The sequence below is a fragment of the Rhinolophus sinicus genome, chromosome 12 (assembly GCF_057876585.1).
Source record: "Rhinolophus sinicus isolate RSI-liver-muscle chromosome 12, RSI-T2T, whole genome shotgun sequence".
Taxonomy (NCBI): domain Eukaryota; kingdom Metazoa; phylum Chordata; class Mammalia; order Chiroptera; family Rhinolophidae; genus Rhinolophus; species Rhinolophus sinicus.
Window position 1 is genome coordinate 36,967,000 of NC_142512.1, and position 27,606 is coordinate 36,994,605.

General features: G+C 52.1%; 2 protein-coding genes and 1 long non-coding RNA gene across 10 annotated transcripts in view; 2 read left to right on the forward strand and 1 right to left on the reverse strand.

The window, feature by feature from the left end:
• HOXB3 (homeobox B3) overlaps nt 1-18,363 on the forward strand; it is a 53,807-nt gene extending 35,444 nt beyond the window's left edge. For 4 of the 5 annotated variants that reach the window (XM_074320788.2, XM_074320787.2, XM_074320789.2 and 1 more), the window contains exons 3-5: nt 13,073-13,160; nt 16,090-16,688; nt 17,537-18,363. In XM_074320788.2, the coding sequence (XP_074176889.2) occupies nt 16,241-16,688; nt 17,537-18,363 (1,275 nt within the window). In that variant the 5' untranslated portion in view covers nt 13,073-13,160; nt 16,090-16,240. Of the gene's footprint in view, nt 1-374; nt 4,831-13,072; nt 13,161-16,089; nt 16,689-17,536 lie in introns of those variants that run through there. The other variant, XM_074320790.2, reaches the window with a different exon arrangement.
• LOC109451991 (uncharacterized) lies at nt 17,630-23,387 on the reverse strand. 4 transcript variants are annotated; one of them, XR_012492367.2, is made up of 4 exons: nt 21,979-23,387; nt 20,234-20,305; nt 18,307-18,792; nt 17,630-17,768 (listed from the first exon to the last, which is right to left on the reverse strand). It is a non-coding gene; the product is annotated as an uncharacterized LOC109451991 (long non-coding RNA). The 4 variants fall into 4 exon arrangements; XR_012492369.2 differs by having other exon boundaries at nt 17,640-17,768; nt 18,358-18,792; XR_012492370.2 differs by having other exon boundaries at nt 17,671-17,768; nt 18,295-18,792.
• Nucleotides 23,388-23,568: 181 nt separating this feature from the next.
• Nucleotides 23,569-25,944, forward strand: HOXB2 (homeobox B2). Its single transcript, XM_019740638.3, has 2 exons — nt 23,569-24,114; nt 24,848-25,944. The coding sequence occupies exons 1-2, from the start codon at nt 23,733-23,735 to the stop codon at nt 25,528-25,530; spliced, it is 1,065 nt and encodes a 354-aa protein (XP_019596197.2). The 5' UTR covers nt 23,569-23,732; the 3' UTR covers nt 25,531-25,944.
• The last annotated feature ends 1,662 nt before the right edge of the window (nt 25,945-27,606 follow it).

Below are 27,606 nucleotides of genomic sequence, written 5' to 3' on the forward strand. Positions count from 1 at the left end.
CCGGAGCCACACCGCGGGCTGGGGTATTGTAAGTAGAAGGGATTTCTCACTACCTACCGCGTCTTATATGTCCATGTAAATTTATTGTTTGTTATTAATGTTATTGTCGTAAACTGTGACAAATAGCCATCTTCATTTCCTGCCATTTCTCTTCACACGGTGCTCTGTGTGTTTATACCCATTGAGGCATTGCATAGAGATTTTAGGAATATTCCTCTTTTCTCTCTCTCTCTCTCTCTCTCTCTCTCTCTCTCTCTCTCTCTCTCTCTCCCTCTCCCTCTCCCTCTCCAACCTTTTTCTTGATTTATAGCAATATGGGTGTCAGCTTCTCAGCCCGCATGCCAGCCATTGTATGTGTGTATGTGTGTGTGTGTGTGCGCGCGTGTGTGTATGTGTGCGCGTTTGCGTGTGTTTGTGAGCGAGTTGTGTTGTTTATGGCCATGTCTTCGATAAATCATTTCTCACGGAAAATGATGTGGAAGCTGGGCTATTTCTGCAGCCGGGAGAGAGTGACTCTCGGAGGCACTTCCTCCCTTTCTGCTCTGCTCCCAGGAGTTGGTTATTTCAGACGATTTACAGTAATATATCAGCAGTTAATATGAAAGCTCTGTAGCTGGAGGTCTTAAATTACAGCATCCGTGATTATCAATTAAGACGACATTTGTATAAATTTGGTAAACCAGAAATGCCTCATTGGCATATAAACCCAGTCAAAGACCACGACCTAATATAAAAATTATATTTGTGAGCCTGATAGAGCCAACATTCCTGCAGCAGCAGACAGAGCTTCATTTTTCAGCAGTTCCTCTCTAGGAGTTGGGCTGCTCTGACTCCAGTCTGGAGGGAAAGAACCCAACTCTGAAGGCAGAAGGGAGCCTGCGGGCAAAAGAGGTGGAGGGGAGGGGGAGGAAGAAATTACTAGAGTTGAAGGCAAAGATTTTTGTAATCAATGGGGATCAGATCGAAGTCCTGTTCAATTGGAAGGGAGCTGGAGAGATTCAGCTATAGTATTAAAGCTTAATCCATAGGACTGATGTGAAAGGCAGGGTATTTAGGGTGGAGAAGGAGCTGCCCAAATTCGGGGAGACAATGAAGGCAGAAGGTGAAGGACAGGGAGAGAAGCTAAAGCCTTGGCTCCCCACCCTTCTGGTTAACAAAACAAGGAAATGAATTCACACCCCCATAGCCTTCCTTCGACCTCCTGAAACAAAGAAAGTTTCCTCAGCAGTGAGGAACTTGTGTGTGGGGCTAAAGCCAGAGAAGTTCTCAAGTTTTTCTAGAAAAGAAATGTTCCAGGAATCAGGTGGTCCCAGAAAGTTGGAGAGTGTTCCAGGACATGGAGTGTGCTCCTCTCCCTAAGCCCCCATCCAAAGAGGAAGCAAAATGGGGTGCAAATTGGGAGAGGGTAGGCTGGCAACTTTTCTCTAGGGTTTCTTGTGGCGGTCTCAGTCCCTCCCCATCAGGGAAGAGCCTGCTGGTCAAGAGCAAGGCCAGAGGTGGCTTCTGAGGATATGCTATGCTGCGCCCCAAAGTTGTGATGGATGAGAGGCAGAGGGCCAGAGCCTTTGCCAAGTCCAGTCTGGGCTGCTGGCTTTTTTTTTTTTCCTGGCTGGAGCTGAGCCAGCTCACTTTATAGCCACTATTATCTGTGATATTTAACTCTGCCTGCTAGTGTAAACCTTTGAGTGGGAAAATTAGAGTGACGCTGCTCCCAGGTGTTAATTATTTATAGCATCAGCTGCCGTAGAGTTGTGGCTTAGGCTCTAGTGATGGAGCATCCAGGAGCTCGCTCCCATGCTTTGCTTCAAGTAGGTGCTGAGCCCCGTCCTAATTAACAGGCAGATTTGTGGTTGGGTGGTGGATAAAGCCTCCCAATTTGGGAGTCTGGATTGAAAAGGGTTTAGGGAGAAAGAGGAGAGGGACAAGACCCTAGGCTGGGATGGGTGGGGGCATTACCTGGCCTGGATAAAAGGAATTGGGCGGAGTCTGGATTCACAGGCAGCTTTGACAGGGCTGGAGATCATAGGAAGGGGTGAAGGGCTGGGGGAGGCAGCAAACAGACCCAAGGGATGGGGGCTCCAAGTGCTTCAGGACCTCTATCCTTCAGTGTTGGAGAATCTCCCCGACACACACACAGAAGGTGGGAGGCGAGTATTTCCTTTTCCGTCACCTGGGAAGGGGTGTGTGTAAATGTGGAAGGGTTGAGTTCACCCCCAAACCAGTACTCCAGAATTTAGGTCAAAGTCTTGGAATTCCTGAGAGTGTGGGGAAAGATGACTCCTTCCTTAGAGAGGAAGAGGGACATAAAGGAGAAGGAAGAGGGTAGAATCAAATCATATTTATTAGCTTCTGAATTCAGCCTGTTTTGGAGGATGGGGAACAAAAGGTGGAGGGTGAAAGATCTGCTCTTTGGGACAGGCCACAGCTAGTGAGGAGAGCTGGGAGCCAGTCCCATAGGCCCCTGCCCCTGTATTCCCAACGCCTCCTCCCATCTCTCCTCCCCCTGCTGCCTTCTCCTGTGCCTTTGACCTGGAGGTCTGATCCCCCCTTTTCCTCTCCATTCTCTCAGCCTCCTTCAGGTCTTTGTCTCTTCTGGCCCTGGGGATACCCCTTCCCCTCCCCTTTCCCCCAGTCACACACAGACTCTTCCCCAGGAGACAAAAGCAGGGAGACCATCCCTTCCCACCATTATCTTTCAGTTGCTAGTCCCTCACTAAATCTTCCTATGTGAGGCCTTATGCCCTCCATCCAGGCCTATCGGCCCACCCCCCAAATCAGCAAGTTTGAAAAGATTATTTAAAAAAAATAGATACATTTGGTTCATTTAACCATGAAGCACTCTGCCTCTTACCAGTTACACACACACAAACACACACACACACTTGCTTTTGTGCTGTTCAGAGGATGGGGTAGAATGCATTTGATGTAAGGGGCTTTAGGAAAGCTGCTGACTCTGTCTTCTCCCCAGACTCTGCTGGTGTCCACTTTCTCTATATAATTACAATGTTTTCCCTGTGTCTTCGAGAAGCTGGGCTGCCACTGCTTTAATGATCAGAGGAGTTGGATAGAAAGATGAGGAGAGAGAGGATGAAGGAAAAAGAGAGGACCCTAGAGAGAGAACAAGCAGCAGGATCCCTTTCTGAGGCGGGAAGTCAAGGCAGGGCCCAAGGAGAGGAAGACAAAGTGGAGACAAAGACCAGTCAGAGAAGCAGGGAGGCTGTCCTGAAAGAATGAGCCCCACAACTGGGTGGATACACACTTGCACTCAGAGTTAAGTGAGAAGAAAGGAAGTGGAAAGGAAGCCACTCACTTTGCCCCCTTCTCTGTAGATGAGAATGTCTCCATGACAGAAGAGAGAGTTTTCCCCGCAGAGGGTAGGGCCCTGAGGCCAAGGGCTCCACATTGCTCCAAGGAGAGGGGCAGCCCAATAAGCGAGCCCAGCAATGATTTCTGGAGACATTCCTAAGTCCTTCAAAGAGTCCGTTCAAAATCACCCAAGACACGGAGAGAGGCAGAATTTGAGAAGACAAAGGGCTGTGAGAAAGGGACAGAGATGACAGAGATGGGGGGGGGTAGAGAGAGAGAGAAAAAGAGAGAGAGAGAGAGCCCAACCCCCTGGGGGGCAGGCACAGAGGGGAGATGGCTTCAGGGTCTGGAAGCTCCTCCAGACTTTGTGCTTTCTTTATAGGCAACTGCCCAAAGCTGAAGCCATCCCTGAAGCAACTGGCTCTAGAGTAGGCCCTCCTGGGTGCTAAATCAGGTGTGAGGCAACTGGGGCAGGACTGAAGCCTCAGGGAATAGCCAAGATGTCTTGGGCATTCCAATTTCCTCTTCTACCACCAGCATCAGTAACTTAATGGTTGGACTGTCCCAAACCAGAATTCCACCATGGGGGGGGGGAGGTTGGGGTCAGTCTCTCACACGTGGACCCTAGGATCTTTCTTTGGCCTCTCTTCCCCCTGGTGGGTTTGGTCTCTTCCTTCGGTCTTTAGGGACTGGGAGAAGTAGATCTTCCAGCCGCCTAAGAACTTTCCCTTTCACCTCCAATCCACATCCGTTCCCTTGAATCCCAGCCTGAACAAACGGATGCCACCCTCACTAATCTCCTCCCTCCCCCATCTTTCAGGAAAGAAAAGGAAAAAGGGAAAGAAAGAAAGTTCCTACCAGCCTAAGCAGTTTTTAAAAACTCCAGGAAAATTGGGAAATGCAAGCTTCCCGGCCTCCCCAGTCCCTCTCTGCCTTACCCCCTTGACGCCGCTCTGCTCCCTCCATTGGGCATCCCCCACTCCTCGTCCTCTCGTCCTGTCCTGCCCAGAACTCTCTTCCTTCCCCTCCCTTCGCCGGGCCGGACATATGGAACCCATTTCGCTGGTGACATTGAAGAGCCGCCCGTGCGCCCGCCTTCCTCCATGGCGCCCCCGGCGCTCCCGCGCCTCGCTGTGCCCCCGTCACTCGCGGCTCCCCTCGCCTGGCAACTTGGCCGGCTCTCAGAGCCCCGAACCCAGCTCGGTTCCTGGCCGCCCCGGCGAAGGGGGATCCCCGGCTTCTCCAGAGAGGGGCGCCCCAAGTGGAGACCCCGTGCGCCCAGCCGCCCCGCGGCCTCGAAGGCCAAACAAAGCCGGGGGCGGGGGCGGGGGCGGGGTGCGGGCAGCGTTTCCGGGCCTCTCCCCGCGCGGGCCTGCCGCCCTGGGCTGCCAGGGTCTGAATTACCGGGATGCGGCCGGCGGAGCCCCAGCTGGGGCCGAGGGACCCGGGCCTGGCCGTTGGCTCCCGCGCACGCCCCACTCCTGGCCACCCGCCGCGGCCCGCGCCTTAGCGGGAGACGCACAGGTAAGTGTGGGTGCTGAGCCAGGGCGTACCCGGACGGGCTTGGGGTGGAGAGCAGGGGTGACAGGGATCCCTGCCCTCAGACCTCCCTCCTGGATCAGCAAAGAGGCTGGATCCGAATCGTGGAAGATGAAGATGAGGGCAACGTAAGAGGCGAGGGGAGTAGAGGAATCCTCGTGTGCAGGGTAGTGTGGAGGAATGTGGGGCTGTGAGAATGGGTGTGTGGACTGGAACGGTTCAGGGATGGGGGAGCTCTCCCCCTCAGGAGGGGTGTTGGAGGCTGTGGAGTGTTTTCCATGGGAGCTGGGAGCTGTGGGTTGTAAGGGGCATCTGCTGGGGTGGGGGCACGCATGCCTGAGTCCTGCTCCCACAGTCCAGCTGCCACCATGGCCAAGCCTCAAGGTGTTGAGGGTTATTTGAAGCTGGAACTACAAGGGGTTGCGCTGAAGCCGGGTGTTAAACTGAGAAGGTAGGAGAAGGGGTGATTTATGGCTTCAGAGAAGCTGTGTTTACTCCCTGCCTGCTCTGGAAACCAAAAACCAAACAGAGTAGAGGTGGGAGAAGCCCCTCTCCTTAGAGTGGGAGGTAATGCCAGGTTGATTCGCTGGGATTTATTTTCCCAGATGTGGGGAGATGGTGGGAACTGTCCCTGCAGGCACAGGCGGTGCTGGGTCTGTGTGAAATATAAGAAGAGTGTGCAAGCATGCACACGTGTAGGTGTGTTGTGTATAGTGTGAGTGCTTGGGCTGAAGTTTGTCCGGTGCAGCATGGCTTTGTGAGTGGTCACAGAGGGAACAAGGAGGGAGACTGGATGTTTCCTGGTCCTGGTACTCTCAGATGTGGTAGTGTGGATAAACTCTGCTGCCCCGTGCCCTCGCCATGGGGTACTGCTTGGTCCCGCCTGTGTTTTCTTTCCTCCCACGGCCGCATGCAGCAGAGTCCACTTGGCCTGGCCCCTGGCCCCTCTGTTCCATCTGCCCACACCACCTGATCTTCACTTTGAACCTTTAACTTTGCCATGGGAGACTAAGGAATTAGTGAGCATAGCTGTGTGGGAACGGGAGGGAGAGAGGAGAAAAAGGTCTGAGGAGGGGAGATTGGTGGTTTGAGGCTGGGCCTTGGCAGGCTTGGGTTCCACCATTGCTGCTCAAATTCCCCTGAAGTCCCTGCTTGGGGGCGGGGGAGGGGGGCATGGGAGCACAAAGGGGAGCAGAGTGAGGGAGCCATGCAGGATGATGGGGGTGGGGAAAAAATATTTTGACCCCAGATAGTTATTTCCGCAGGCCAACTGGTGGCTCTTGCATTTCTATCCAGACGCCTGGCTTTGCCTTGAAATTGTTTTGCATTAAATTTTCTCAGCCACAGAATTATCTTTCCTCGCCTCCAGCTAAACTTGCATTTTTCCACCAGACACTTGGGCCCCACACCAATGAAATCTGAGAGGAAGCGGCTGGGCCCTAAGTGGCCATAATTTAATTGATTTTATCATAAATCATCAACTTGATGAAGAACCCGAGGTTTCAGTGAAGTAAATTGATATTAATGGGAGTTTCTTGAAATGCAAACTCGCTGTATTGTTGGGGCATCTTGAGCTGGGGAGGTGGATTACGTGTGTCCCAAGAGCAGGGAGCCTGGACCTGGAGCCTGGCACAGCTTTAGGGGGTAGGGAAAGCAAGCTGTGAGGGGCAGCTGCAGGCAGACTGATTTCTGGGGAGGGAGAAGGCAGGGAATGGAACTTTGTGGGGAGGGAGCAGAGTCTGACTCCGTGAACCCTGCTGGCCATCTTGGGAATGCCGGTCTCCAACTGGGGAGAGGCAGTTGGGAAGCTGGTAGGTGTGTGGGCAGAGTAGGGGGTCGGGTGAGAAGGCCAGGCTGGTACAATGGGTGCATTGACTCTTGGTTAAAAATTGCCAGGTTGAAACCTTCCTCTTCTAATTATACAAATTAATTATTTACTGCTCAGGTTCCTGTGTCCAAAAACAGCACTTTTGACTTGGTGATGAAGGTAGAGAACAACCACCTCCCTTCCCCCCACACTCACAGAAGAGCAGTAAGAGCCAGTGCATGTGCCTCTGTGAGGGCAAGAAGGACCAGGAGTGGGGTTGGTGTAAGCATTTAAATCCCAAAAGAAAAAATCCTGTGTGTGGCTGTGTTGGTGCCAGTTATTTTCTGAACTCAGTTTATTGTTATTGCTTAGTGTCGCTCACATCAGCACATAGAGAACCACAAACTCTCAATCCAAAAAGGGATCTCAGAAGATCACTTAGCCCAACACCCCCTCCACACACATGCTCTGGCTTTATAGAAGGGGACACTGAGGCCCAAGGAGTTCTCTGTTTCAGCTCACACAGCCAATCTGGACTGCCTAGAACCCAAGCCTCCTGACTCCCAAGCAGATTTCAAGGATGACTAGAAAAATCACTTCCCCGCTCTGAGCCTCAGTTTCTCTATCTGTAACACTGGCAAGGGTGGACAGGATAATCCCTGAGTTCTTCCACTTCTGAATGTGAGTAATTCTCTAGTGCTTGGGAGCAGCTCCCTATGTGTGTCCTCGGATTCTGTGGGCCTCTGGGTACAGAAATGACTACATGTTTATTTGCAATATACAGGGTTTTGTACCCGCCCAGAGCAGTGTATGGTGACTCAGACTGGCTCTAGGAAATCCACTGGAATCTGGACCATTCCTCCTCCTGACGGTTGGAGGAGAAGCCCAGGTCTCCAAGAGCAATGAAGATAGAAGGCAGTGGAAGGGCTAGCTGGATTGGGCTGGGGTTGGCATCTGGAAGGAGGCTAAGGAAGGAGGGCTAAGCCTCACAGAGCAAGGCACTCTCCTTGCCAGGCACGGAGCTGAGGCTGGAGTTGTTCAGAATGCAGTCTTAAAGTCCGTTCTACCATACCAGGGACTGAATTGTGGTTTCAGAATTTAGATCCCATGATGGCAGGCCACCCGCACCCACAGCCCACCCTGACCCTTTGGACCCTCTCTCCCTTGGAGAGGGCACACACAGGGTGCCACAGCACTATACCAGGTCTCTTCCCAGGACAGCCAGGACAGGAGGCTTGCAAGGTGGGTGACGCTCCCTCCCCAATTCTTGGTTTTATTTTCCATCTCTTTCCCCAACTGGGAGAAAATAAAATTCAAAAGGGAAGGGGTTTCTCAGAAGTTGCGTGGCTGTTAGGGGGGGTGGGGGAGATTTCTTGTAGGATCAGGGATATGAAGAGGCCAGCAGAGGAGGGGAGGTTTCCAGTGTGGTCAGGAATATGAGTTGTGCTGGAGGAAGTGGGAAGAGATGGCAAACAAGTTCACCTTTTGGGTTCTAGAAATCAGAGTCTCTGGTTAGATAATCTACTTCCTAAAGCCTCACCCTAAACCCTATTTTGAGAGAAAGAAATGAGAGAGAGAGAGAGAGAGAGAGAGAGAGAGAGAGAGAGAGAGAGAGAGAGAGAGAGAGAGAGTTGGCAGGTCCAGACTCTGGCCCTATCCCATTCTGACTTTGGAGTTTTATATTTGGAAGCAATTCGGAAGGCCTTCCGCTGATTGGTCATTAATCCGGTGAGTTATTGTCTGCTAAACAGAGGTCACTGGGAGAGAGACATCCAATCTGTCAGGAGAGACCTGCGCAGTCACTCGCAGCGGCTGGGCCCGTTCCTCTTTTGCCTGCTTCTCCCTTCCTTTTCCCGTACCCCTCACCCAGCTGTCCTAGATTCAGCCCTCACCCTCTTGCCTTCTCCAGTCTGCCCACTTTTGTCTGGACATCCGTTGGGGTGGGGTTTGCCCGGCCAGGACTGAGCTTCGATGAGGCGAGACCCCTGATTCAGAACGGCTCATAGGCCAGCAAGGAGCTCGCGGCACCGTCATCCGCTCATCAGCGCGTTCAGGCGGCCTCCATGATCACTGAGTAGCCTTTGCAAATACCATCGTGGCTGCCCTGTTTTTTTCCTGCCTCCCCCACGCCCTGCCGCCTGGGGTGGGGGGAGAGTATTGCTTGGATTTTTCTTCTTCAGTGGTAATGGCCTTTTTATTCTTTCGATCTCTGCTTTTGCTTAGGCGGGTCTACACCGGCCTCAGCCCAGGCGCTGAATCTTCTTGCGGCTGCCCCTTTGTTCCCTCCCGCTCCCGCATCTTAGAGAGGATGGAGACTGGGGATCCAAATATCAAGAGCCGTCTTCAGTAGCAGTTCCCAATTTACAACCCCTAGCTTTGAAATTTTTATTTTTAATTAAGTTTATTGGGGTGACAAGTTAGTAAAATTACGTAGGTTTTAAGTGTACAATTCTATAATACATCTACATATCACTTTGTGTGCTCACCATCCAGAGTCAGTTCTTGAAATTTTTATTAATATTTAGGAAAACATGGAGATTCGGGTGCGTGTGTGAACTTTACATGACTCTGCTGCTGCCACAAAGTTAGACAGTAAAACTGGAAAAGAGAGTGGGACCGGGCACCCAAGACAGGACCGCAAAGAAACAGATCGCGAGGCGCCTCTCCCAGCTCAGGTTCCAGCTTCTCCACAAGCCCTGCGGGCCGGCGGATTTGGGGCTGGCTGAGCTGGGGGCAGCATCTTTGGTCGCCCCGAAGCTGATATTAGAAATAGATTTTAAAGAAGCCAGCCAGTTTGTGCTTATTGAGAGAATTTTCGTTTGTTCTTTGATGGATTTTTTTGGGGGACAGGGAAACAGACATGATCCCCCAAAGGCCTAGAAAGCTGGGTCGCCAGTGATCTCTCAAGGGAGTTTAAAGTGCTCCTTGTCCCCTGTTACTGTGGAAGAGGGGAGTGCCAGCACCAAATTCAGTGCTCTGGCTTTGTGGAAACTGAATCAGAGAGAAAAGAATGTCTATGAAGGGGAATATTTTCTCTAATTTTTACCTCTATTATTAATTTTTGCCTTTATTAGATTACACTAAGATCTCTGTGTCTTAATCTTTCTCTCCATTTTTTTCAATTTCTCTCTCTCTCACATACACAACACAGTAAGTTGCCCAAGTTTATCTCCTTGAGTCTGGGAAGAAATTGTTCCCTCTTCTCTCTCTAGTCTGCCCCTAAATCATGACTTCACCGCAGGGGTGAAGCCTTCTCCACTCCTCTTTTTTCAGACTCCAAAGTCTTTTCTCAGACCCCTCTGCTCTCTGTCACCCCAAATTCCCTGCCCAAGCTCCTCACTGCACTGCCTTGGTCCCCTGAAGTTTGAAAAGTCCATAATCCACATCAACATCGCAAACGAAATGGGTGCCCTTGGGGCTGCCTGTTCTACCTCCACCCCCCACCCTCCCAGCCCCAGTCAGGGGCAATCGGCCAGCTAGAAATCTCTGAGAAAGAAAGAAAAAAGGCAAGAAAGAAACCAAACTGGGATCTTTTTTGCCTCCCAAGCATTTCAAATGGGCTCTGCTCCACAGAATTAAGAAGTCCCCACTCCATCTCCTACCGCATTTGGGAGTGCATGTCCTCTGAAATTTTTCTCCAGGTTAGCTTTCTTGCTCCCCTGTTCTTCTTTATGCTCCCACCCCACTGCACCCCACTTTCTTGTGCAGCCAAAAGGGACCACAATCAGGTGAGGCTCCGAGATGGGAGGGAGGGGGTCTCCGAAAACCTCCTCCACCCTCAGCTCAGCTCCAGGTTGGATCCTTCTGCAGCCCCGGCTTGCATGCCCGCAGCTGATTGAGTGTCCTCCGGGCTCTCTTTTTCATTCCTTGAGGCAAAGCTGTGTAGCCCCACAAGCGACCAGGTTCTCCTCTACTCTCAATTTCACTATGACCTTCTCTAGCCAGTGGTAGCGACAGCTAGAAGAGCTGGAGCGTCTGGGGTACACTCTTGACTTTTTAATTTTGGGGAGTGAGAGAAAAGGTGCTGGTTTCTTTCAGCCTCTGGAAGCATCCCTGGGCCAAATCCCTGACCCACGAGGCCCAAGGGAGCCTTCCCATGTTGTAGATTTCTAATCAGGGTCTAGAGATCTCAGGACAGACTCCTTGCAGCCACACACTCAGGCAGCCATAATGGCTCACTTTGAGGGTCCTGGTTTCATACCCAACACTGGGTCTGGTTTGGGCATTTTCTTTCTTTGATACTACTAATAAACACAGAAAAAAATCACTCCCACCTTCCACCCTCATCTCCTCCTCCAGACTTCCCTCAGCCACCAACTCTATAGGCAGGCCATAGGATCCTTGGGACATCACAGTGGGAAGCTCAGCATACAGTTCCTGTGGCTGGAAGGTAGGGAGGTCATGAGTACTGCTGCTCCCCATTCAGCAGGGCCCCAGGAAATTGGCTGCTCCAACCCATGAAAACTGACTTAGCGGGCCTAGAAGAAGTGGGGGCTGGAGGAGGCCCCTTTCTCAGCCCAAAGCAGAGTTTGAGTGGGGAGCGACGGTATGAGGGAAGCTTTGCCAGACGCAACCACCCTCTCCTGGAAGGGAGACAATAGCTGGAAACCATCTCTCACCTTTGTTCTCCCAGTTCCACCTCTCCTGATGCATCCAGATAGGAGAAGGCAAAAGCCAAATATTCTAACCAGGAGGTCACAGGGTAGTGACTGGCTCTGCCTGCTCGAAGTTAAGAGAACAAGTTTTCCACTATGCCTTTGTAGAAAAGAGAGACTATCTGCCTTCTATTTTATCCCCTAAGCCCCGAGTCAGCAGTTAGGCAGAGTTGCAAACTCCTGCTTTTGGAAATGTCCTGGTGTTCTTTTTGTCTTTTTCCTTCACCAAAATGGCTCTTCCCCACCCCCAACCCAAATCTGCAGACACCTACATTCTTGACTCCTGTCTTCCTCCTACAGGCCTCCTCGCCTTTTCCTGCCCTTCTCAAACACACCCTAAGAAAAGTTTAGCTTTTGTAGTCTTTCTCACTTGTGCCAAGAATCAAAAATCTTGCACAGCTAAGAGAACAAACAGGTTTGTTCTGAATAATGATAACAATAACCACTATCCCGTCTGTTCTGCCCGTGCATTTAAAATTAAGCCATTTTGCTAGTTCTTCTCATCCTCTTAGAAGTACAAATGCCCTTATCACCTCTTAGCCCCTCTGCCTGTCCGGAGGTGAGAATTGTAACAGAAACTTCTCCGTGAAGTTCTTACAGCCTCTTATTGCCAGCCGGTCTGGAGCTCAAGCTAAACACAGGGTCCTCCTTTTGTCACCCTCTCCTCAACCTCCCCTCCCCCTGCAAGATGGTCTGGATTTTTTAAAATAATCACTCACCGCTTGTTGTCTGTTCTCAAAAAAGGGGGGGTTGTTTAAAAAAAAGAAAAAGGTCTGGACTTCCCCCCTACTGATTGGAAACGGGGCCTGGAAATGTGTGAGGAGAGGAAGAATAGAGAGGGTGTGGGGTAGAGAAGAAACAGACTGGGAGACTCAGAAGAAGGGAGCCAGAGCGAGAGGGCAGAAGACCCAGCCGCCAGTCCCAGAGGAGTTAAACTACTAAAAAAAAAAAAAAAAAAAAAAAAAGTCCTAGTGTTCTACAGCGAATGAATGCCGAAGGGCACCCAGCACCCCCACCCCCAGGGAAGCCAGGGTCTTTGACTAGGCCTCCCAACAGCTACTTCTCCAATTAGCATAATGGTTTACTAGTGGGGTGGAGGGAGCTGTGTACTCCAACTGGTTTTGCCTCGCCTTTGCTCCCCCAGCCTCCACTGCCAAAATCACCATTTAAAAATTTACCTGTTCTTAAAAAAAGAGAGAAAAAAAAAACCAAACCCGAAAACCTCTACCTTTTTCCCTTTCTCACTCTTTTTTTTTTTGGGGGGGGGGTAAAAATTCCCCCCTCCCCCAATACCACCATCACCTTCCCTCCTTATCAGGCATCTAAGCTTGCTAAAGGGGGAGAGGTAAGGGGGTGTGTGTGAGCTTGTGTGTATGTGTGTGTGTGAGAGAGAGTGTGAGTGTGTGTGTCTGTGTGGTTTTTTTTTTTTTTTTTCCCTGTGCAAAAGCAGAGGCCATTGTTACGGAGAGTAGGGCGTACCAGTCTTATAGGGCAACCACACTGTGGCGGCTTGGCCGTGCTGGAGCCCGGAGCTGGATTCTCCACGAGCCCAGCCGCCCCAGCACCTTTCGGTCTTCTTCTATTTTTTTCCCCGCTCCCCCACCCCCTCCCTCCTGCGCACCCCCGCTCCTAAGCCGAGTGAATTGAAGCGGACGCCGCGCGGCTCCTCCGGCCGGTCTGCCCCTCGGGCTCACCAGCCGGGGTGGCTATTGGGGGGGGCGCGACGCAGCTTTAAACAGTGGTCTTTTTTTCCTTTGCCTTCAAGGAGGGGAGATTTCTCGCCTGCCGCTCGCGCTGGGGCTCGATGTGAATATATATTATGTCTGCCTGTTCTCCCCTCGTCGGTGGCTAAGGTAAGCTGGACTGAAATAGGCTATCAGTTTGTGAATGGCGGAGAGTATGTCTCAATGATTTATGGCCCATATGACTCCAATCTCGGTTCAAGAAGAGTTCACAAGCTTTAAGCTTCCTTCCACGCAGCGACTCTCTCTCTCTCTCTCTCTCTCTCTCTCTCTCTCTCTCTCTCTCTCTCTCTCTCTCTCCCTCTCTCTCTCTACCTCCCTCCCTCCCTCCCACCCTCCCTCTCTCCCTCTCCCTCTCTTCCTGCTTCTCTCCTTTTCTCCTCTTTTCTTTCAGCAGCCAGGTCCAGGGCTGAATTTTCCCCCGGCTGCTAAGAAGAGCTTAACCTGTCTCTCTCTTCCTTCCCTGTTCTTTTATTTTTCTTCCATTAATTTTTTTAAGTCCTGGTAGGTGGACTATCCCCTCTCCCGTGGTTCCCAAGCTATTGTTACTCTCCTCGGCTCTTCTGGGGGTGTGCCTGCAAGGTGGGGTTCTTGGGGGTGGCTCATTCCAGCGAGATCCTGGGGGGAAGCCGGGAGCCACCGTCTCCCTCTCTGTCTCCCTCCTGAGAAGCTGTATGAAGCCTGGATTTTTCCAACATGGAGGCAAGGGAAATAGACATGTTTGGCTTGGTAGAGCTGTTCCCCACCCCCTCCTCTCCTGGATCCCCAGATCTTGGATCCCCTTCTCACTGTCCCGTAAGCCAGGCCTCGGCGCCCTCCAGTCCGGCCTGGCGAAGTCCCGGAGCGGAGTTGCTAAAGCGCCTTTTAATTTGGTTACCTCCAGCGCCCAAACTTGCTGCTGCCCGTAGGGCTCGGCCCTCGGCTCGATGCGCTAGAAACCTGCCACCACTAACCGTTTGGGCATCCTGAACGCTTTCTCTTCGCCTCCTTAGGCCAGCATAGCTAGTCGCCTGCCACCGCAGCAGCAGCGGTCCAGACAGCCCGGCGGCGGCAGCCAGGAGCTAAGCCGGTCCGCAAACCTTCAGGGCCCTTTCCTCGCCACGGCGGAGTCTCCATTCTTTCCTAACACGTCCGACTCCTCCGCTTCCCACACTCGCCTGTCCTCGGTCCTGCGATGGTTTGCAGGTTTATTGCAGGGGGAGCGACAGAAATTTCGGCCCCAGGCGTCTAGTCAAATTATTGTTTTATTATTATTATTACCATCATTATCATCATTACTGCTGTAACAATCATTTAGACTAAATAAAGCCAGGGCCCGGCCAGCCAACCCCCTCCAACGTTTTTATTTTATTCTCCTCTCTATCTATTAATAACAAACTCAACTGATGCCTGTTAATTAATTCCCCCTTCAGCCAGGGCTGCTCGGAAGCTAATTTTGGTTAAGTCATCAGAGGCTAATGGTAATAATAATAAAGGGATTGGGTCAGCCTGGTCAATTGTACTCCAGTTCTCCTCCCTGAAAGGACCTGCTGCTTTGCAGACCCATGTGTATTTCCCAGAAACAAATTCTTCCAGGAAACCAATCCGAACTCAGGGACTCAGGGCCACCCCAGCTTTCTTTTGAGTATAAATCTGTGCCATTAAAAATGGGATTTATGTGTGGGAGGGACTTCCTTCACCTACACTCCTTTTTTTATTATCCTATTTTTAGTTTTCTTTGGAGTTGGCCAGCTGGAGTGAATGAGATTTAAGTGTTCCAAACTCACATGTCAGAAGAAAGGGTCAGTCTGGAGGTTTTATGAAAAGTGATGGTGAGGTGTTGGGGAAGACAGATAGGGATAAAAAAAAAAAGTCAGAAGTTTCAGAAGAAACACACAACATCCTACTACAGCTTGAACCTTTATTTTTCCAGCACACTTTTAAAAGGCTGCATGAAAATAATGATTTTATTATTATTATTATTTGCCTCAGCGAACTTCAATAAGCAGGGGTACCCTTTTTCCAACCCAGAGAATATTATTCAGATTGCTTTGTTGACTTTTTTTCCTGAGGAAATTTTTTTCTCTTTTAGAAAGCACTTTTCCCATCTCTTGGTAGAAAATTTCAGCAGTTATCCAGTTTCTTTCTTCTTCTTTTCAAGAAATCAAAGGAAACAAACTGTCAAGAAAAGGGTGGGAAAAAATTAAGTCTGATGAGAAAAATGGAGGAGTGGGGAGATCTGGGCCAAATGGTCACAGCACCACCCAGCCTGGCCAGGAAAATCGAAACAACCCTGCTCCATCGGGGGCTCCATGAGAGCCGCAGGCTGCTGTGTCCCAGACTTGGCTGAGCAAAGACTGACTTTAGGTGGTGGTACCTGCAGCAGGGACATGGCGGAGGCTCAGTTCTATCCGCTCAGGAGGTTAAAAATCTTTAGAAAGTTTATTGTCTTCGTGAGATGGGAGGGGAAGGAGAGGATCCCTTGCAGGAGAAGGTTGTCTGCTCAACTTGCTTCTCTCTTCTGTTTCTTTTCGAGACCTGTTTTTCCTCCAGGAGAGACCCTGCTTGGGTGAGAGAGACCTAGATGGACTTGGAGGGAGGCAACGGCAGGAGGCAGGAGGCCTCTCAGCTCAGAGGAGGGTGTTGATGACGCTTTTATTTTGGAGTCTCCAGTCTCCCCCCCTCTTGAGCCACCCTATCCCAGAGTTGGGGGGGGTGAGGTGGGGAGACGGAGGAGAGGTCAGGGGCTAGTGTGCAGGCAAGAAAGAAAGCAATGACTCTTGCAGGGGTAAAATTCTATACCTAACCAGTCCCCAAAGGAGTACAGTCCTCATTTTTTAAGTGGAAATGAAAACTGGTGGGCTTTTTCTTTAAAATTAAAGCGCTGAAATAAGAAAAATCCATTTCAGGTCAGGAAGTAGCCTCAGCATCTGCTGTGAAGATGTTGGGGTGGGGGAGAAGGAAAAAAAACCCTATTGATGTCAGTTCCCTTTTCAGTTCCTAAGATGGATTCGAGCCCCAGTCCTCTTCTCCCCCTTGTGTCTCTTCTCTCACCCCGCAGGTCAGACGCTCCGAACAGACCCCGGGAGGAGGGGGGCAGAGAGGGGAGGGGGGGTCCGGCGCCTCACGTGACCCCCAGGGGTGCCAATGTCCGGTCGTGAGGGTATCAGGCCCTTGCAAGTTGCCACGCACTGCCCGGGCCTCGCCCAGCGATGCAGAAAGCCACCTACTACGACAACGCCGCGGCTGCACTCTTCGGAGGCTACTCCTCGTACCCTGGCAGCAATGGCTTCGGCTACGACGGTGCCCCCCAACCCCCTTTCCAGGCCGCCACGCACCTGGAGGGCGACTACCAGCGCTCAGCGTGCTCACTGCAGTCCCTGGGCAACGCCGCCCCGCATGCCAAGAGCAAGGAGCTCAACGGCAGCTGCATGAGGCCTGGCCTGGCCCCCGAGCCCCTGCCCGCCCCGCCCGGCTCACCCCCGCCCAGCGCCGCACCTACCAGTACCACTAGCAACAGCAGCAGTGGGGGCGGGCCCGGCAAAAGCGGCCCCCCCAAGTGCGGTCCCGGCTCCAACTCCACCCTCACCAAACAGATATTCCCCTGGATGAAAGAGTCGAGGCAAACGTCCAAGCTGAAAAACAGTTCCCCCGGCACAGGTACTAGCGCTCTGCCTTCCTCGTCGTCCGCTTTTGTCCGGGCCAGGAATGTCACTGTTATTCTAGCACCCAGCTCCTAGGCGCCAGGAGGCGGCCTAGGAACAATATCAGGTGGCGGAGGCAGCGGCGCAGTTCCCTTACCTCCCTACTACCTGATGACCCCTGACCCCGCCAACACCCTCTCCTTCCAGCCACCCTCCAACCGAGCTCCCGAGAGCTCTAGAAGGTCAGGCGCTCGGCCTCAGCCCTTGGAAAGGCCGCCGAGCCACGAGATGCTGCCAGTAGACGCAGAGTCGTCAACGATTGATTATTATTAAGTATGATTACTGTGGGTATTAATCACAGTCGCTCGGGCGGCCCGGGGTCCTGGCCTCCAGGCATGGCAGCCTCTTCGCGCCACACTTCTGTGCCCGGCCCACGGATGTCCAGATTCTCTCAAGGGTCTTCCTCGGCCACCCACCTTGTCCACAGGGTGGGACAGGAAGGGGGAGTGTCTTTCCAGACCTGGAATTGGGGATGGGGGAGAAAGCGTGCGCGAGAAAATCCAGCCCTAAATAAATGGCCATGCGGCTCTGTCTGCGTGACATGATCAAATTTTCATAAGCTGGGGCAGCGAGAGGAGAACAGGTCTCTTAATAAATGCCACTATTATAGAGTGTCCGCTAATGCGACGGGCGTTGGGGGGGGGCGTGGGGAGCGAGGAGGAGGCGGGGACAGGAAGGGGAGGCTGTGAGGGCTCTGAGTCCAGGCCTGGATTTATTAAGAAACGATGCATTCAATTTCGGCGTGTTCAGTAATTATCTTTTATTTCATTTTCTCCTCTTCCCACCCCTCCCCCATGGATCCAGCGGAGGGCTGCGGCGGCGGCGGAGGAGGCAGTGGTGGTAGCGGCGGGGGTGGCGGCGGGGGAGGGGACAAGAGCCCCCCGGGGTCGACGGCGTCCAAGCGGGCGCGGACGGCGTACACGAGCGCGCAGCTGGTGGAGCTGGAGAAGGAGTTCCACTTCAATCGCTACCTGTGCCGGCCGCGCCGCGTGGAGATGGCCAACCTGCTGAACCTCAGCGAGCGGCAAATCAAGATCTGGTTCCAGAACCGGCGCATGAAGTACAAGAAGGACCAGAAGGCCAAGGGCCTGGCCTCATCGTCCGGGGGCCCCTCCCCCGCCGGCAGCCCCCCGCAACCCATGCAGTCCACCGCCGGCTTCATGAACGCCTTACACTCCATGACCCCCAGCTATGAAAGCCCGTCCCCGCCCACCTTCGGCAAAGCCCACCAGAATGCCTACGCGCTGTCCTCCAACTACCAGCCCCCTCTCAAAGGCTGCGGCGCTCCGCAGAAGTACCCCCCGACCCCAGCGCCCGATTATGAGCCCCACGTCCTCCAAGCCAACGGGGGCGCCTACGGGACGCCCACTATGCAGGGCAGCCCAGTGTACGTGGGCGGGGGCGGCTACGCGGATCCGCTGCCGCCACCTGCCGGCCCCTCCCTCTACGGCCTCAACCACCTTTCCCACCACCCCTCGGGGAACCTGGACTACAACGGGGCGCCCCCTATGGCCCCCAGCCAGCACCACGGACCCTGCGACCCCCACCCCACCTACACAGACCTCTCCTCTCACCATGCGCCTCCTCCTCAGGGTAGAATCCAAGAAGCGCCCAAATTAACACACCTGTGATGGGAGAGGTTGGGCAGAGCAGCGAGGTCATGGGGTATGGGAGAGCCAGGAGGGGCAACCTGGAGATCAGAGACAGAAGCCTCGGAGGTGGTAGTCATCCTTCCTGGGAAGAAAGGGCCCAGAGCTCCTTCCCCTCCCCCTGGCCGGGGAGGTTGCATTTTAAGTCCTCCAGCCCTGGTTCCATCTGCCTGCCAACCCATTAGAAAGGAATCCACAGCAGATTGGAGATGACCCCATCAATCTAGGCCTCCAGCAATACCCAGTTCAAATTCCACGCTCCGGAGTAGCGTAGAGGAAGAGGAGTAGAGAAGACAGAGAAGCACACTTTAAAAAACAGACAAGATGGCTGGGCCATCACCAACCAACCAACTTACCTTCCGTCTCTGTGGTAATTCCCCCAAATCTTGACTTTTTTCCCTCGCAATTCTCCTTTAAAAAATATTAGAAAACACATTTCAAAACCAAGGGCACAAAGCACGCTCCCCTCCCACGTCCCCGACGCCTCAAATTTCCTCCCATCTATTTGAGGTTAATTGGGCACTCCCTTTCTAGCCCCATATTTTTCTGCTCTAGGACATTAATATCTATACCCCACCCCCATCAATTACAGTTTTCAGAGGGCTCAGGGATGGTGAGAAATCCTGAAAGTCAGAGCTGTCTATATTATAAATATATTTTTTTTCTTTTATGGAAAAGCTGGAAGGTGAGGGCAAGCAAGTTGTTAGGACTGAAGGTCTGCCCATTCTGCTGCCTTCCATCTCAACTCCAAGTACATCCCCCCTCTCCACAGAAAGCGATCTGTGACACGAGGTTCTACACTTTTCTTTTCTTCTGTTGCTCTCTTGACTTAACGTGAAAACAGGGTATATTTTAACAAACTGTCTGTCCCGATCAGGGGCTGCAGCTGGGCCTGTGCGCCTTGCTCAACCCCCTGACAGGACACTTTTGTTGCACTTAGAGTTTACATTTTAATGGATATAAAAACAACTGTGAGAGATGCCTGGGCCTGCAGGAGTCTAGCATCGCTCAAAAAGTGTGTGTTCTAGTGAACATTTTCATATATATTTATTGGTTATAGCCTGTTAAGATATTTTCTTTTTTGTATTATTTATCCCCTTACATTATGTATTTATATGAGGGAAAAAAGGAAAAAAACCTGTACTTTTTTAGTATTTACTTGTTATAAAGGATGTTGTGTTTCCTGTCATGTAAAACCAGCTATTTTAGTTATTATTGTACTCTAGAAAAGAGCTGTAGATTTATGTTAAACTCGTACTTATGAGCAATTGTAATTAGTTCTAAAAGGCATGAGCTCAGCTCCTAATTGTCACTGTATAGTCCTGAATTTGTAGAATTAGAGTTATTTCCCTCTTGGAACTTTCTTTGTTCTTCTGTAGTTACTTTTTTCCTTACTTAAAAGGATTGTCTGTCAAACAATTCTTGAATAAACTTTCTGTTATCAATTTTATCTTGTCCTGGTGGTCCAATTTAGATAGCAGAGGGAGGCTGCTGACTACCAAATTTCCCCCAAGGGAAGAAGGACATTGAAGACCCTATCCTGGCCTTTTTGTCCACTGCTCAGGCCCATATCTCCCCTTCCTGTGTCTCATGTTTATATAGTTTTCCTCACTCACACAAGCCTGGAACATTCTGCCAACTTCTTTAGCTAAGATTTTGTAACAAGTTGGGGGAGAAGGACTCTTGGTGCTCTCTAGGCCTTTCTGTTTGGCTTCTTTGCCTCTCCGTTTTTCTCATTCATTGACCTTTTGTCTTCTCGCTCCTTTGGTCACAACTTCCTTGCCCCGCCCCCCCCCCGCCCCCCAAAAAACAACAACAAAAATCTAGCGGAATACTGCTCTTTCCACGCAACCTAAACTTCACAGTTCTCTTCCGGAGCTACAAAGAAGTCGTCACGTGACCCGAAGACCAACCACTATTGGGTCTAAAATGAAAACAAAGGAAAATGATTAATCTAAAAAAAAACAAAAACAAAAACAAAAAACCAAAAAAAACCCTGAGGCCTGGACTTCTCAGGTCAAACCTTAAAACTAAAGTGAAATTAAATAATTTTTAAAAACTGGGGCGGAGGGAAAGGAAGCGCGTTTGATTTCCCCTCCCAGGGAAAGGGAAGAGGAGGTGGGTGGGAGAAGCTGTTGGATCCAAACGTAAATAAAATAGTCCCCAGGCTAATGTGCGGCTCTGTTTCCACGATCCTTGGGAAAACTTCATTTCTTAGTCGTGGTTCCATAAAAGTTTTATCACATTGGAGCGAGGATAGAGAGGGTCTGTCAAAGATGAAATGTCACCGCCGCTTCGCTGGAGTCGATAAGAGCGAGGAGACAGGGCAGCTGAAATATGGAGCTAATTCGTTGAAAGAGAAGCGATGGCTGCTTGCTGAAGAGTTGCATAATTCTAATTGTAAGCGATGCGCCCGCATTGCTTAATTAGGAGCATATATTTGGTGGAAGTGATGGGGAGGGGGTGTCGGTGAGAATCGTTGCAGGCCCTCATCCTTAAAGCGAGGGCTGATTTTCATTTTTATGTTGCATCCTGGCAGTCCAAGGTTAGTAATTACAATCTTTATGCAACAATAAATAACAATAAAAAAGCAACCTGAGTTCTACCCCCCACCCATAGGATTTTAACTGGACTCGGCTCATCCAAGCAACAAGCAATTTAGCATTGGGTCAGGCTATAATTTAAAGGCATAAGAGCGTGCAAAGTTTGATTGGGATCAAATAACGCTCAAGGGTTTTTCTTTCTTTCTCTCTTCCTCTTCCCTGAATAACATTTTCTGAATGATGTAACTAGATGAAGCGCCATGTTTGGCTTTGGGGTGCTGTAGATTGATTATTTATCTAGGAGAGAGGCAGGCCAAGAGAGAGAATTTTGCTCGAGTTTGAAAAACAGCTTTGGCTTGAAGCTGGAACTGCAAACAAGAAAAATAAGAGCCGACTTGGCTTGGTGTCCCCTACCCTTCTTTCTGCGAGATTCCTTGCGCTAGTTCAGCAGCCAAAGTCAGGGGGAGAATATGTGTGCTGTACAATTCACAGCACAACAGGGGGGAAGGGAAGCAGTCTCTGGGAAGGAGGGCTCTCTTGGCCCCCCTTTTTTTCTCGTGGCCCCTTTTAACACCCAAGTTTTCTGCTCTTCCTTAATCTGGCAGTAAAATCTGTCAGCAGGGTTAGGGAGAGCCGTATTTCCTGCAGGGACAGTCTCGGCCGGCTGTTGCCGACAGAAGTGCTCGACCCTGCAGCCAGCTGGAGAGCCTGTGAAAAAACTTCCACGGCTTCTCAAGGGGGCGGCCAGAGGAAGAACCGGCTCTCAGGCCTCACTGTGCAACTTCCAGACAACTACTACCTGGATTCTTCTGTAACCACCCCCACCCCATCTCCAAATAGCAAAAATGTCTTTCTTTGGAGCTGAGTTGAACATAACCATCTCCGGCCAGTTTGCCCAGTTCAGAGCAGTTCTGTCTGTTCTGAGCCCTCCAGAGCCTGCCAGCCCATGTCTCTGCAGCCGCCACCTCCAGCATGCTCTCCTCCAGTCCCACCCTTCTCAGACATCTCTGTCCTTTTTAAATACTCACCACCACCCACGCGGATGAATACTCACCACCACCCACGCGGCTGTTACATTGACAGAAAGTTTCTAGTTCCAGCTCCCAGCTAAGTTGCCATTTCTCTGCTAACCAGCTTTCTCTTCCTTGCTGGGCAGCAGAGAGCCAGGAGGGGGAGGGGAGGCCAGAGCCGTGGGAGTTCTCCAGACAAACTTTCCATCCAACTCAGCGCCCTTCCCTCTGTTCCCATTTCCCATCTGTTCCCCCCCCCCCCCCAGAATCACCTTTCTCTTGTGCTAACACCCCCACCCAGGCCTTTTAAAGGGATGTGGAATTTCGGCTGTTCCCTCCACTTTCCCAAAGAGCCAAATTCTTTGATGCCATCGGAGGGAGCTGTCAGGGGGCTAAGATTGATCGCCTCATCTCCTCTCCGTCCCTCTGACCCACTTATTTAAAAATCTTCCACTAGATCGACTTTTCATTTCTGCTTTGAGATCTAGTTTCCCACCAATTGCTTGGGGCCCTGAGTCTTATGCCCCCTCCCTCCAGTAAATTACAGCACTCCCTAATATTCAGACTATCTCAATCCCCTTGAAATAAAATAAAAACAATAACAACGAAAAATTTCCCCCACAGGCCAGAAATGGAATACCATCTCAGTGGTCATTATTTCCACCCCCTCCATGTTCAGGGATTTTTTTTTTAAACTAGCACAATGACAAAAATTGTCCTGGAGGGGAAAATCCTCCCCCCCATATATGGAACTGAGCGTTGAGAGTGATCTGTTAAATAAATCCGTGGCTACCTTGATTCTTGTTCATGTCCTATGTAGATACAGATACAGGCTTGAGATGTTGTGGGTGCAATGCATCTTAGACCCTGATTGTTGGGGATGTCGTAGAGGAGTACAGATGCCTCCACCTGAGGAAGGCAGATTGACATAGGGGCAGGGGCTGTGCTGCAAACACGGGGCAGAGAAGGGAACTGAGACCACACAGCTATGGAGGCCGGAGGCCCAAAAGGGCCCCTCAACATCTATCTCACTCCTCTGTGTCAGCCTGGGAGTGCCTGTCGATTTTCCAAGATTTATCTGTTGCTTTTGGAGGGTGGGATGGGGGTAGTGGTGCTGATGATTGTAAATCTCTTCTCTTCCTTATTGCACCTTAACACTGACCTTTCCTAAAGGGGGGAAGCCTCTTTCTACCACCTCTTTCTCTCACATTGAGATCCTCACTCAACCTTTTCTGGGGGATGGGGGGAGAATGCTGCTGGCTGTGTAAAGAAAGCATTGATTTACTCTATTAAAAATATTTTAAAAAGGAAAATTTCTCCCTTAGATTCTCTTGTTTCTGGGGCTTCCAGAACCTCCCATCCTCTGAAGGGGATGAGGGAAAGGTTCTCTAGTTTTTCTGGAGAAAGGGAGGCATTAGAGAGAGGGAGTGAAGGACTGGGGGGCTCATGGTGTCCAGGTCGGGGTCCTCTAGAGTTTTTGAATCAATTAAAGCAAATAATGCTCTCTGTTTTCCACCAGGCCTAGACGAGCGATTGGCCGAGGCCGGTCCCGTGACCACGAATTCCCTGCAATTTCGCCGGAGTCCTGGGTTTAATAGAGAGAGTCCCCATACGCTTGTATTTATCAGCAATATACAATTATAAAGGCCCAAAATTAAAAAAAAAAAACGAGAGCGAAATCTCCCCCTCCCAAAATCGCTCCATCACATAAACCTGGGGGGGGCAGGAGGGGGGGTCCCTTCCGATCCTCCCTCCTGACGCCCCCCCCAGCAGGCCCCCTCCCCCTCCACTGAAAGCCATGAATTTTGAATTTGAGAGGGAGATTGGGTTTATAAACAGCCAGCCATCGCTCGCCGAGTGTCTGACTTCCTTCCCCGCTGTCTTGGAGACATTTCAAACTTCATCAATCAAGGAGTCGACATTAATTCCTCCTCCTCCTCCTTTCGAGCAAACCTTCCCCAGCCTGCAGCCAGGCGCCTCCACCCTTCAGAGACCCGGGAGCCAAAAGCGAGCCGAAGATGGGCCCGTTTTGCCGCCGCCGCCGCCTCTCCCAGCCGCCCCCCTGGCTCCCGAGTTCCCCTGGATGAAAGAGAAGAAATCCGCCAAGAAACCCAGCCAATCCGCCACGTCTCCTCCGGCTGCCTCCTCGGTCCCGGCCTCCGGGATCGGCTTGCCCGCAGGTCGGTAAGCGGAGTGGGGGTGGGGTGAGGGACAGCTAGAGAGGGGGAGAAAGAGCGATGGGGGAGATAGACAAGGTGGCGAGTCTGTTGGGGTTCCTTGCCCCATGGATTCCAGGGACGAGGAAGCAAAATAGACCGCCGGGGTGCAGGCCTGGCCGCTGCCAGATTTTTCTCCCCTACAGCAGATTTTGGAAGATGATTGGGGAAGAGCTTTTTCTCTGCTAGGAGAAAAGAATTTGATTGACCCTCCTCTGTGTGGAGGAATCAGAGTGTTGTTGCTGGGATTGACTCTGGGGGCAGGAAACGATTCGGTCCCATTTTCCCCAGCTCTCAGACAAGAGAGGGGATCTGAGAGCTAGGGAGGAAAGCGGGTGAGAAACAATCTTTCTTTATGAAGCCTCTCCCCGGGTGATATTGGAAAGTGCAGAATTGAGGGGTCCACTAGGACTGTAGGAGGAGGCTCTGAGGTTCTGGGGCTGAAGTGGAACCGCTCCCTACCCCCTGCGTGGCCCGTGGGCGGCTTTCTGAAAGCTTTGTCCTGACGTGGGCCGGGTGTGCCGGCGAGGAGGACGCGAAAGAAGGGAAAAGCGGTGAGAGCCGCTCGCTTGGGTGGGCGGGAAAGGGGAGGGCTGCTGATACTGTTTTTGGAGGATGGGGTAGTCTTTATTTCAGCCGAACTGAAGTTGGGAAGAGGACACGGCCCGCTTTGACGCCCAGCCTGCTTTCCCTGCAGATGGCCCGGGGCTGGCGGAGACGGCCGGCGGCGGGGCGCGCAGGCTGCGCACGGCTTACACTAACACGCAACTGCTGGAGCTGGAGAAGGAATTCCACTTTAACAAGTACCTGTGCCGGCCGCGCCGCGTGGAGATCGCGGCCTTGCTGGACCTCACCGAGAGGCAGGTCAAAGTCTGGTTCCAGAACCGGCGCATGAAGCACAAGCGGCAGACGCAGCACCGAGAGCCGCCCGACGGGGAGCCAGCCTGCCCGGGCGCCCTGGAGGACACCTGCGAGCCCGTCCCGGAGCCCTTGGCTAGCCCGGGCCGCCCCTCCGCCTCGCGGGCGGCGCAGGAAGCCAGCTCTCACCCTCCTGAGGTCGCGCCGGGTCCCCTGGGCGCCCCGGGCGCCCTACCTTTGGCCTCTCGCGTGGATGGCGCGAGGGCGCCGAGCCCCGGCTGCGACCTGCACGGGGTCGGAGGGCTGGAGCCGGAGCCTTTGCCTGAAGACGCCTTCTCCGAGCAGCAGGATTCGCCTTTCCTGCCGGACCTCAACTTTTTCGCCGCCGACTCCTGTCTCCAGCTGCCCGGAGGCCTCTCCCCCAGCCTGCGGAGCTCCCTCGACAGCCCGGTTCCCTTGTCCGAGGAAGAGCTGGACTTCTTCACCAGCACCCTCTGTGCCATCGACCTGCAGTTCCCCTAACCGGTCCCCTCCTGCCAGCCCTTCCGTCCCCCACCCCTCGGTTGTCTAATGGAAAACCCCAAGGCGTTTAGACGTCTTTCTGTGTCTTGCTAAAATTCAGGTATTATTGAATTAGCGTTTAATTCACTTCCTTTCTTCTTTCTCTAAAATATTGGGCACTCGGGCGTCTTTTTCAAATCACACAGAAAAAATCCGTTTGGTAGACTCCTTCCAACGAAATCTCAGGAATAATTAAACTCTAGGGGGGCTTTCTTGAAAAAAAAAAAACCACAAAAAACTAGAGGAACCTGTTTTCCTCATTTTTTTAAGTTTTAGACGGTAGATTATTTATTAAAATTCTTTAATAGGAAAAGGGGAAAGTATTTATTGTACATTATTTTCATAGATTAAATAAATGTCTTTATAATACGAAAATGAGTGTTTGTGTTGGGACACAGCCTTTTCCCCCACAGCCCCTAGACCGTCCTCGTTCCCTCAGTCCCGTGCGGGGGTTGGTCTGGCCCTGGGCCGGCTAAGTCCGGGTGGTACAAAAGTGGCCCGCAGCTCCCACAAGACTGGGGCTTTGCTGGAAGCTCGGCCACCTCGCCGTCCCTTAATAGATGAGATGGCCTTTGGCCCTGCGCTGGTGTTCCCCGGCCTCGACTTAGACATAAAGGTGGCGGGTGGAGGGAGAGGGTGTGCTGCCCACAGAAGAGGGTGCAAGGAGAAGAGGCCTCGGGAACAAGCTTCGGAGTCGTGGCGGGGAGTGTGTGGGGGGGCGGACACAAGCTTAGCTAAATTGGGAGGGGTCGTAGGGTTTCCGAGGCTTCTCGCTTCAGTGCCCTACACCTGGCGGAGGGAGCTTTTTCCAGAGAACAGGGAGCCTGGGGACTCGAGGCCTGGGGACATGGCCGGGCTGAGGAGTGGAGTGGGGGTCGGGGCTTTTCTGAGGAAGCAGGATCCCGTGCCCTGGCATGGTAACGGGCCTCCAAGTGGGGAGATATGCGGCCGGGTGAAAAAGGCAGCGGGGCCGGACATCAATGCTCTTCAGTCCCCGCAGTCACTCCAGGGCTCCTGGGGTTGGGAGAGCGTCCGAAGAGCGATGGGCCGACGAGCCCAGGGAGGCCCGGGCAGCGTGGGCAGGCGTTTGGCCTGCAGGGAGGGAAGGAGGAGCGAGGAGAGCGGGAGGGAGACAGGGAAGCCAGGAAGATGCTCAAAATGGCGCTGGGATCGGGCGGCAGGGAGGGCGAAGGAAGAGCTGGTGGCCGCCATGACAGCCGCTTCAGGAGGCGCGGAGTCCCGCCCAGGGGACCTATCCCCGCGTCCACCTTCTCCTTTCCCGGTCGTCCAGACGCCAAGGAAGAAAGGGAGCTTTCTTTTAGGTTTTGTTTATTTTAAAATTGAGCCCAGCGGACCCAGAGGAGCGAGATGGACGGAGATTCCGCGTGCGGGTGGGAAAGGGAGGGGACGCGACGGGTCTGCAGGCCCCGGTCGGCCTCAGCGACTCAGACTTTTGATCCTTCGCTCTGGGATTTGAAGCCCGGCCAGACTTTCTCCAAATGCAGACCTACCTGTCTTTGCCAACAACTTCATTTGCCATCTCAATACTATCTCCTATTCCCCACCGCACCCTGCTCGACGACTTGCAAACCCGGTAAGCGGGAAGCAAGGATCGATCTTCCCCATCTGCCTTCTGGTTTCTTCCGGGAACGTGGAGATTTAAAGGGCCCTGGAAAGCCATCCATCCTCAGGTTTATTTAATATTTTTCGGGCTCAGAAACAGACACCGCAGGGCTACCTCCCTAGCAGATGCTGCCGTTCTCTAAAAGCAGTTTATTTCCTGGGCCTCCCAGACTTCCCTGGACCCGCAGGACCGGGACTTGGAATAGCAAGCACCGAGAGGCAGCGAGTGTCAGGAAAAGCCAGGAGCCCTCATGGGTCGCGATATATAGGACTAGACAGGCCCTAGCATATTTTTTTTAGCTGGTCCCTCAGTGTGGGAAGTAAACACATCGTATTCAGCTGAAATTTAATCCCTTAAACGGTCTTAATATAGAATTCATCTCCTGCATTAAATAATCTTATGTCATGTTAAAT

Coding starts and splice junctions, on each gene's coding strand:
- HOXB2 (XM_019740638.3), top strand. CDS start 23,733: ATGAATTTTGAATTTGAGAGGGAGATTGGGTTTATAAACAGCCAGCCA. Junction 24,115..24,847: donor CGGGATCGGCTTGCCCGCAG/GTCGGTAAGCGG, acceptor CTTTCCCTGCAG/ATGGCCCGGGGCTGGCGGAG.